The sequence below is a fragment of the Silurus meridionalis genome, chromosome 13 (assembly GCF_014805685.1).
Source record: "Silurus meridionalis isolate SWU-2019-XX chromosome 13, ASM1480568v1, whole genome shotgun sequence".
NCBI classification, from domain to species: Eukaryota; Metazoa; Chordata; class Actinopteri; order Siluriformes; family Siluridae; genus Silurus; species Silurus meridionalis.
The window spans coordinates 3,440,999-3,452,495 of NC_060896.1; the positions used below are offsets into that span (position 1 = coordinate 3,440,999).

The 11,497-nt window shown below is 41.4% G+C and overlaps 1 protein-coding gene across 1 annotated transcript; it reads right to left on the bottom strand.

The window, feature by feature from the left end:
• Positions 1–130: 130 nt before the first annotated feature.
• LOC124395919 (extracellular calcium-sensing receptor-like) lies at positions 131–6,167 on the bottom strand. The gene is given in 8 exon segments (XM_046864809.1): positions 131–348; positions 351–1,013; positions 1,101–1,224; positions 2,479–2,685; positions 2,919–3,737; positions 3,983–4,271; positions 4,555–4,702; positions 6,122–6,167. Coding segments are annotated over 8 exon segments (2,514 nt in total).
• Positions 6,168–11,497: the final 5,330 nt, after the last annotated feature.

Here is an 11,497-nt window from a genome sequence, read left to right on the forward strand (position 1 = left end):
CACACACACACACATATATATATATATATATATATATATATATATATATATATATATATATATATATATATATACACACACACACAATGTCTTTGTGATGTGAACCTGATTATGCTGAAATTAATTATCATTATTTCCCCATTAGATGCTGTTTGGTATTCTTTTCTGGTTTAAGTAGAATGATGTAACACTTTGGAGCAAATAAGCACAAAAGAAGCCCAAAACTTGAGGCTAAAATAGCAAAGATTTCGACTGCAGTGGTGAATTTACCAGGGGAACTGACATAAGCAGGTATAAATGCCAGCCACACTGCACAAAATATTAACATGCTAAAAGTAATATATTTCCGTTAAAATTCCCAGGTAGTTTTCGAGCCAGAAAGGCCAAAATGAAACACAAACAGGCCAAAATGCCAATGTAGCCGAGTACACACCAGAAGGCCAGCTCAGATCCCACCCTACAGTCTAGAATAATCTTAGAGCGCTGATACTGTGTGTTTCTGTAGGGGACTGGAGGGGACGATATGAGCCATGCTGCACAGATGATCATCTGGACCAGGGTGCAGCTAAAAATAATGATCCTCTGCTGTATAGGCCCAAGCCATTTCATGACATTGTTTCCAGGTTGGGTGGCTGTGAAAGCAGCGAGCACCACTAAGGTTTTCCCCAGGATGCACGAGATACAGAGCGAGAAAGTGATGCTGAAAGCAGTGTGGCGCAGCATGCAAGACCAGGATGTGGGCTCCCCAATGAAGATCAGTGCACACAGGAAACACAGGGTCAAGGAGAACAAGATGAAGAAACTCAGCTCAGAGTTATTCATACGCACAATGGGAGTGTTTCTGTGGTAGAGAAAGACTGCAAATACAGCTAAAGTGACACAGGCCCCCAAAACAGCAATAAATGTCAGTATTAACCCCATTGCATCATGGGAAAGGAATTCGATAACCTTGGGAATGCATTCTGTTCCGTCAACATTCGACCAGTAATCTTCAGGGCAGGCCATGCAGTCTACTGAATCTTAAAAGAGAACAAAACATGTAATTAAAACTGGATTCAGGCCAGTGTTTTGCTTTATTATATTTGACTGAGACCACCGACCTGTCTGATTACTAATCTTCCCACTGTCACATGGTACACAGTCAAAGCAGCACAGAGGCTCCCCTTGACGGACAGCTTTTCTAAATCCTGGTGGGCAGCTGTCACTGCAAATAGAGACTGGCACCTGTTTCCCCCAAAAAATCATAATTCAGTAAAATGTTTTACCTCTACACCCATACATCCTAAATTGTTTAAAAGTCATATATAACCTGTAAAAGTGTACAAATTATTAAAGTATACAGTATAACAGTAGCACTTATGCCCTATTTTACATTACAACAGATTGAACTATTTACATTTTACGATCTTTCATGTATTTTATTTTAATTCACTAAATAAATAGTGTTTATTTAATTATTATTGCTCCTATAGTCATGTTCTTTCATTGAGAGTCCAAGATATTACTATTATGTGAATCATCTAAAATGTATATATATATTCTTATAAATCTGCATTGCAACAACTAAGACATGACACATAATCTTTAAAAGTGTTGAGAGCTTACAAAAAAATAGATACTAGTATAATACCTCACTAACCAGGGTCCAGCAAAAGGCTGCAGAGGTCAAACACTGTATTTGGCCAATTTAGCCAGCCAGGCATGATTCGGCAGACGTGGTTCACTCACCTCACACTAACTGAATGCAATTACTGCACATAAATCCAAAAATATGTGTATACAACATTTATGTACCTTCTGTGCAGACTAGTACAAGTTCTTTTTCGTACTGGACAGAGCAACATATATATAGCAGGCAGTGATCTTGATTAGCGATTAGTGACTAAGATTTTTTTTAAACAAAATTAAATCTATTAAGCTATTTTGGGATTTGCATTTTCATGTATTAGATGTCCTACTGATCTGGAAGTCCAAAGAGGAGGTTTATGGATGTGGTGAGAGAAGACATGCAGGTGGTTGGGGTGAAAGAGGCAGATGTACAGGACAGGGGGTATGGAGAAGGATGATCCGCTGTGGCGACCCCTAATGGGTAAGGCCAAAAAAAGAAAAAGTTGTCCTACTGTATATATGTATTGGTCTCCATCACAGTCCCTGAAAAAGCATAAGTAAAGTAAAAAAACCAAACAGGCTTTTTAATTCAAACAGCAGTCTGATCAAATAAAAAAATAACTTTTTACTTGTAACATTTGTAGTACAGGTTTAAAGCCATGCCCAAGGGATCAAGAGTGGCATCTTAGTAATACTGGGGCGTGAACCCCTCCCCACCTTTTGATCATCAACCCAAAACCTTAACCACTGAGCTACCACTTCCTCTGGCCCTGATGCAATCTTTCACCAAACTTACCACCACTTACTGCCCATACTGTACTGCAACTGAACTAAATTCCGAGAGCAGCTTGCCTCGCTTTTGTCTCCAGCCCATGTGATAGCAGTGTCGTAAATGACCAGCTCATTTCCAGCCTCACGAGACCCATCGTACATGCCGACTTGAACCAACTCGATATTGCCAGCTGTGCCCCTCTGCCAGTTGATCAGATCGTAGGATGGGATCGAGTCACCATTCATATCAAAGTTCACTAACTCTCCTGAAATAGTGAAGGAGACCTCTTGCAGGTAATACTGGAGCTGTGAAGACACATGTGATGGAAAATAATTACCTACATGTACCCTACATGTACCCTAGATGAGAAAGGCTCAGAAAGGATATAAAGTTTCACTTTAATAATTGTGGGTGGCCATTATTGTTGTAAATAGAGCTACAGACTGAGCTATAAATTCATGAGGCAATACTTTAGCATTGACAAAGAGATTAGCAATTATATCATTTAATTAGTGGACAATTACAGAACTGTATTTACCTGCCAAGGGTAGATATTGCTATTGTCAGCACATGTGGAGTTAATGAATGGCCCATTTCCAGGTTTGCAGGAAGTTAGTTGGTGGAGGGAGTGAGCAATAGCATATACACTTTTATATATATTATAAGGAATACGAGGACTGGATGTGTTCAGGTAGCCAGAATGATGCTTGCTTATTGGCTCTTTCCCAGTACATAGAGGCAACGGATTATTAAGGGGAATAGAGGAAATGTGAGAGCACCCATACAAAACACCCCACAGTTCATGCACTAGTGTATTAGAGGAGTATGTCTGTGGGTTCACTGTTGTTAAGTAATCTTTCAGCTTTGGAATTTGTCCCTGACGTATCCCAAACCCAATCATGCCTCCTAGGAAAGGGTAATATTCACTTCCTGTGAACACTGAAGCTGTCGCCAAAGCTTCACTGGCAATCCACTGAATTCCAGTAACGTTCAGATTCATATAGTCCTTCATAAAGGGAGTGAGTTCCCCCTCAGCTGAAAACACCACCACGACCCGAGCAGTGGAGCTGTTCATCACACGGATGATCTCTATCGCTCTCTGGCTGTTGTATAACAGGGGGATCATCTCCTGATAGGAGATACACACACTTGTACCCTTCAGCTCCTTAAGCAGTCCTTGCAGGGCGAAGTGGCCATATATGTGATCTCCCCGCACAACACCCACCCATGTCCAGTTGTAATGTATCAGCAGCTTTGCAATAGCTTTCACCTGGTACGCATCATTGGGGATGACTCTAAAGAATGTCGGGAATTCTCGTCTGTCACTGAGGCAGGCACAGGAAGAGAAATAGCTGATCTGAAAGAGAACAGAGCTCATATAATAAACTTTAGGTTTTATAGGTTAAATCCCATTTTACATATTAAACACATTTTATTTCATTTAGTAATAAAGTCATAAAACAGGAGAAAGCATTACATTTCATAAAATCTTTCCAGATGCAATTATTCTCTCATTCTTTCTCAATCAGTATTACTTTACTCAAATACATGAATGAACTCTTAAAAATATAGAAATCTTCTGTCATTAGATAAAATGTATACCATTGGAATCCTGAAATGTTGTAAAATTCGAGAAACCACAATAGACTCAGCTGATCCAGACTCAGCAATAACAGCCAACATCGGGCTTGCGCCTTTACACATTTGTTTGTCTGCTTCATTCGGTCCATTAATCACAGCCAGAGCGGCTCTCTGAGCCGTTAATGGGTATGCACAGGAATCAAACATTTTAAAGCCCAAAGTGTGGTTCGGTAGCAGTTCAGAGCTGTTGTTAATTTCCTCTACAGCAAGCTTCATGGTCAGACCCCAGCGAAAAGCTTCGGGATCAAACCTGTGAGAATCAGTAACAGTAAAATTCAGCATTGATAAACACCAAGGTACTGTACATTAATGAGACATGTCTGAGAAACATTGTTGAGTAAGACATGATTTACATTTTCTTCATTTTGAATTATAATCAATATGCAATATTGAGTACATGAGTCGTTTCTGGTCAATAAGAGAATAAAACAAATAGGACAACAATTAAAAAATATATTATATCATATTACAAAATAATATATATAAAAATAATAATATAATGATCTAGTAGAGTGTTATGGAGTCATTTCTACCCATTACACTTTACTGGTCCAGGCTTGTATGTGAAGTTCACATCTGGCATTTCCTGATTGTAGTGAAAAGGGAATATACCCCCAATGACAAAGTCTCCATCAGCAATGAAGCCTGGCCCCAAATGATTCTGTAGAGTGCAGTTAGGATCTGAAGATAAAATGAGAATAGAAAAACTGAGCACCAGTATCCATAGAAGTATAGAACCCATCTTTGTAGATACATGACCCATTGCCTTGTACAAAGTAAGAGAAGGCTGGATGTTTTATATGCCACACTCTGTCTCATCATGTGTCACAGTCACATGGCATCTCCAGCAATCATAAGGATAGTGGACATTGTACATCTTGCATGTTCCTTTCTTTTGTTTTATTTTTATTTTTTGATTGTGCACTAAAGAAACAAACAAATAGAAAAACAATACCTTTTTATCAGTAAAAATAATCATTGTATTAATGTGGTCATCCAAGTTGCTTTCATGCAGAGTCAAATGATTTTAATTAATTATTTTATTTTATGATTTTATTTAAGTTTATTATACAGTTATTTATATGAAAGCATATAATTTACTTAAATTGCTTACATGTGCACACAATATGGTATTTTAGAGGTTGTCTAATATTCATATTATTTCTTTATTGTTATTAGCAATTATATAACTTTAATTAGAAAAACAAGCATTGATGTCTAATGGCTTCAGGTTCAGTCCTGAACTGGGGTTCCCTTTAAGGACCTCGAGCTGCGTCAAAATGCTTTGGGAATGCCCGCATTGTCCACGCTCAGAATCACTTGTAAAATCCGGCCAATAGGGAAGTCGTGACATCATTTGCAGGTGATGTCACGTAAACCAGGAAGCTACAAAACGGCTGAGTTATGGTAGCGACATTAGATTCTGTTGTTCAGGTAAGCGCTTTGTGTGTGAATCTGTGCAGCCATGAGCTTTAAATGCAAGCAGAATTCCGACTGTGTGTTCTTTCCTGCCCCGTTCTATTCGCGGGGGATACACACAGCCATTGGCTTCCCTGTTCAGGTGACGCAGTAGGTAAGGGCTAACACCATCAGGTTTAGAAAACCACGGTGGCATTTTAGTGTTACTTCCCCTCCGTTTTCATGGGGCTGCTAGGCGGGCACTGCCCTGCTGAAAGGGCCCAAGTTGAGGGTGTCGGCCAACCTGAGGGTGGACCTCTCCTCGAACGAACATGCTGTGGTGAAGCGGCCCTGACAACCAGAGCACCCTGAATCGAGGGGTCTACACCTTGTGTGTTGCCAGTACCTCCTTGTCACCACCAGGAGACCAGGCTGTTAGCTCCGCAATGGGATGTGCCTTGGAGCGCAGCCTCCCTCCAGTGGGTGCTTCCCCTATCTCCGCCCAAGGGATCACGGTGGATGGCGGGGACCCGATGCCTCTCTAGAGTCTCTAACGGCTGCAGGGCACCACTTCAGCCCTTCTGAAAAAGTTAGTAACCGGCCTCGAGGGTTGGTTCCCCGATCAGGTGCCCTAGCTCGGGAGGCCAGGTTGTTAGCCCTGCCACAAGGTTCCTGAGGTATGCATTCAGGGGCAAAGTTTACCTTCCTTTGGCCTGGCACTTTCACCCCACACCTTCACAAAGTGCATAAATGCAACTCTAGCCCAGCTATGGCTTTAGGGCATCCAAATTCTAAACTATATCGACAATTGGTTGGTATTAGCTCGATCAGAGCTTTAGGCGGTCTGGCATCAAGATGTCGTTCTCGCCTGCATAGAGGAGCTGGGGTTTAGATTAAACACAGGGAAAAGTTCAATTCAATTCAATTCATTTTTATTTGTATAGCGCTTTTAACAATGAACATTGTCTTAAAGCAGCTTTACTCAGATAATGTGGTGATTAAACATAAATATGTTCTTTGTAAGTATGTTTGTCCCTGATGAGCAACTGTGGCAAGGAAAAACTCCCCGAGATGGCATAAGGAAGAAACCTTGAGAGGAACCAGACTCAAGAGGAACCCATCCTCATCTGGGTTGCACCAAATGTCCATTTGAAGCAGATATACAATGTTGTGGGGTACAGTGATGATGATCAGAAGCAAACTGCACTCCCGAGTCAGTGCAGCAGACCGCCGACACCAACTACAGTCCAATCCGTCCTCAAAGCACCCGTTCTACTCCGAATTAAGAGACCGTCCCGAGCTGCACAGAAGTGTGAAGATCCAAGGAGGAGAGGGGCAGGAACACTGGTCACTGGAGCCTCAGGAGCATGTTTAACTCGACCGAAAGAGAGAGAGAGAGAGAGAGAGAGAGAGAGAGAGAGAGAGAGAGAGAGAGGGTGACGGGAAGAGAAGGATATGGATTATTAAGTGTAACTATTGGTGTATGAAAGTTAATGTCACTGTGCAGTTTGGACTCCGGCAAGACTCGCTATGGCAGCATAACTAAAAGGGAGAACCAGAAGGTAACACAGACATGAGGATCTCTGGGATGAGGCGACCCACCACACCACCGTCAACAAACCTGAGTGAGCGTGTGAATGTGAGGGGCGACAGCATACAAATATACCAGTTCACCAAACACTCTATATCCATGTTCCCTCCAGATCTGTGCCTTTACCTAAGAGAAATCTACTGATAAAAGGCTTGACTAAATAAATACGTTTTCAACCTCGACTTGAACACTGAGACTGTGTCTGAGTCCCGAACACTGATTGGAAGGCTGTTCCATAACTGTGGGGCTTTATAAGAGAAAGATCTGCCCCCTGCTGTAGTCTTCATTATTTGAGGAACCAACAGATAGCCAGCACCTTTTGATCTAAGTAGGCGTGGAGGATCATACTGGTACAGAAGTTCACTCAGATACTGCGGTGCGAGACCATTGAGTGCTTTATCGTCAGTAGTAATATTTTATAGTCAATGCGAGATTTGATTGGGAGCCAGTGTAGACTGATTAAAACAGGGGTGATGTGGTCATATTTCCTAGATCTAGTGAGGACCCTTGCTGCTGCATTCTGGACTAACTGAAGCTTATTGATGCACTTACCGCACACCCAGACAGTAAAGCGTTACAGTAGTCTAATCTAGAAGTAACAAAAGCATGAACCAGTTTTTCTGCATCCTGTAACGACATCATATTTCTAATCTTAGCAATATTTCTAAGGTGAAAGAAGGCGATTCTGGTGATATTATTCACGTGAGACTCAAAGGAAAGACTCGGGTCAATAATCACACCAAGGTCTTTGACAGCCGTACATGCTGAAACAGAAACACCATCCAGAGATGCTACGTAATCGGAAAGTTTACTTCTAGCTGCATGTGGTCCTAGTAAAAGTACTTCCGTCTTATCTGAGTTGAGCAGAAGAAAGTTATTAAGCATCCACTGTCTAATGTCCTTTACACACTTCTCAACATTGTTAAGCTGATCTCTCTCATCTGGCTTTGCTGAAATATACAGCTGTGTGTCATCAGCATAGCAATGGAAGCGAATCCCATGTTTATGAATAATTTCACCAAGAGGCAGCATATATAAAGAGAAAAGCAGTGGGCCTAAGACAGATCCTTGAGGAACACCAAACTTTACCTCATAGAGCGTGGAGAACTCACCATTTACATCCACAAACTGATAGCGATCAGTCAAATAAGACCTGAGCCAAGAGAGAGCTGTTCCCTTTATTCCTACAACATTCTCAAGTCTAGCAAGCAGTATAGTGTGATCAATGGTGTCAAAAGCTGCACTAAGGTCGAGCAAAACAAGTAAGGAGACAAAACCCTGATCAGAGGCCAATAACAGGTCATTTACCACCTTAACTAGCGCCGTCTCTGTGCTATGATGAGGCCGAAATCCTGACTGATACATTTCAAAAATGTTATTCATAAGCAGATGTGAGCATAACTGCTGTGCTACAACCTTTTCTAAAATTTTGGATATAAAGGGGAGATTTGATATCGGTCTGTAGTTGGACAACTGACATGGGTCAAGGTCAGGTTTCTTAATAAGGGGGTGGATAACTGCCAGTTTGAAGGATTTCGGTACATAACCAGTGCTAATGGAAGAGTTAATTATTTTTAAAACAGGTTTGATTACCTCTGGAGCTATCTGTTTAAAGAAACTAGTAGGCAAGGGATCGAGAATACAGGTTGATGATTTTGATGAGGAGATTAATGAAATTAAGTCACTCTCATGAATAGTAGTGAAGCTTTGTAATTGATTGTCTGCTATAATGACACTGCTGTCTACAGGGTTACTTGTAAAATAATTTGGATTTATATTAACCGCCTGGATTTCTTGCCTGATGTTTTCAATTTTATTATTAAAAAAGTTCATGAAATCATTACTACCTATTGATGGTGTGCATGTTAGCGCAGTGCTTTTATTCCCTGTTAATTTTGCTACCGTGCTGAATAAAAATCTAGGATTATGCTTGTTATTTTCTATGAGGGTGGAGAAATATGCTGATCTGGCAGCACTAAGAGATTTTCTATAATTTAGGAGGCTCTCCTTCCATGCTATTTGAAATACTGTTAATTTTGTTTGACGCCATTTACGCTCTAGTTTTCGAGTGTTCCGTTTTAAGGTGCGCGTATGATCATTATACCACTGTGCTAATTTTTCTCCCTGATCATTTTGGTCTTAAGGGAGCTACATCATCTAGAGTGTAACGTAACGTTGTTTCTAGATGTTCAGTGGCCCAGTCGAGCTCTGCGGGTCTGACGGAGATCTATCTAATATCGTAATATCGGAAGATAATTAATAAACGCGCTGCTGTAGCTGACGTGAAAGTACGCTTAACACGGTAACGTGGTGAGGTAGAAATGCAATGACTAAGGCAAATTTTAAACGAGATTAGATAATGGTCTGAAATAGCTTCAGACTGTGGAATTATGACTAAGTTTTTTATTTTTAATCCAAATGTTAACAACAAGTCGAGAGTGTGTCCACCACTATGAGTGGGTCCTATAACATTCTGATTAATTCCGACTGAATCTAGAATGGACACAACTGCTGCTCTTAAGGAGTCTTCCTGATTATCAAAATGAATATTAAAGTCTCCAACAATTAATGCTTTGTCTAAAGAAGTAGCTAGATTTGTAATGAAATCTGCAAATTCTATCAGAAAATCAGAGTAGGGCCCTGGGGTCTATAAATAATAATTAGTGGAATTAACTGACTTGACCTGCTTTCAGACAGTGAATATTTTATGTTGGTGTAGAGAACTTCAAATGTTTTACATTTGTGTTTAGTCTTTTGTGTGACGTTTAGATTATTATTATAAATAGCTGCTACTCCGCCTCCTCTGCCATTTAGACGGGGTTGGTGTATGTAACTATACCCAGGAGGACTCGCCTCATTTAATGCTACATATTCATTCGATTTAATCCACGTTTCTGTCAAACACATTATATTAAACTCCTGGTCGGTAATAATTTCGTTTATAGTAAGCGCTTTTGGCGTGAGAGATCTAATATTCAACAATCCTATTTTTAGATCAGAGGTGCTGGCTGTGCGTTCAGTCCTATTTAATTTAATGTTAATCAGGTTACTTAACAAGACTTTCTGATAGTTCCTATATTTTGGTTTTGCTCGGGGGACAGACACAGTCTCAATATCGTGGATCCTGAGTGACGACTCTGTGCAGCTAGCAGACGGTCGGTTTAGCCTGTCTGTCTGCTCCCTGGCCTTGGCTCTAGACAGTCACTTGTTAACTAGTGCTGTTCTGAGACTATGACCTATACTACAAGACCACAAGACCTACAATACTAAAAGTGTGCTTTCTCCATTGCAGTGAGCCACCTTTAAGAGAAGTCAAGTTTATTTCTATAGCGCTTTTCACAACAGACATTGTCTCAAAGCAGCTTTACAGAAATTAACAGTCAAGGTGAATGGTTTGTATTTATCCCTGATAAGAAAGCTGTGGCGACTGTGGCAAGGAAAAACTCCCTTAGATGTTATGAGGAAAAAACCTTGAGAGAAACCAGATTCAAAAGGGGAACTCATCCTCATTTGGGTGACATCAAGAGTTTGATCATAAATCTTTTAACAATACAGAACACTGGAAAATGAGAGCTAACATGAGCACTGGAGTATAAGATTATAAGTAATGTTCTTTCTACAGTCTTATACAGTCTTTATGGTTATAAAACTAGGAGCTACTGAGCTTAACATTTGTGATTATCACAGATCCACCTTCTTGGGCATGGTATGGGACTCAACCATGCTGCAGGCAGTATCGTCTCACGCCTGGATTGCAACCATTCTCACAGCAGTCACAAGAGTGAGAGAAGGCCAACCACTCACTATAAGGCAGTTCGAGGGCTGCTGGGTTTCATGGAGGCACTGTCCAACTTGATCCATATGAGGCCCCTCCAGTGGTGGCTCAGGGACAGAGGGTTCTCCCGAGGGGGCAGCCCACTCCGTACTACCTAGCTTTCGAGGCGAGCTCTTCAAACCTTGGACATATGGAGGGAACACACGTTCCTGTCTCAAGGCCCATCCTGGGAGCCTTGTTGTTGTGTAACACTAACGACAGATGCATCCCTCACTCACCTCTACTGAGGTAGTTAGGACCATTCCAGAACTCCCTCACGAGGAGGTAGTATGCTGCCAGATAGCAGCTGTTCTGCACGTGGTGCGAGCACCACCAGTTAGGTCCAGTCTACTGCCTGGATGGGTTGGTTCTGGACCTGTTGGTTAAAACCGCCATCCTTTTGGTGATATTCTCACTTAAAAGGATCTACCCCAGAGCTGGGTATGTACCAAAGATCCCTACGGTTTCCTAACGACCTGTTGTTGTGTTGCGGGCGTTCTGCGTTCCTTCCTTCCTAGCTCCAGACCAGGAGAAGCAGAATCTACTCTACATACCTCCACAGGACGAGTCCTATTGCCCTGTTATGGCCCTCATAGAAAAGGTTTTTCAGCCAATAGGCAGACTCTCAGTAGATGGATAGTGGTTGCAATATCCTCTGGTTATGAGTCCTCTG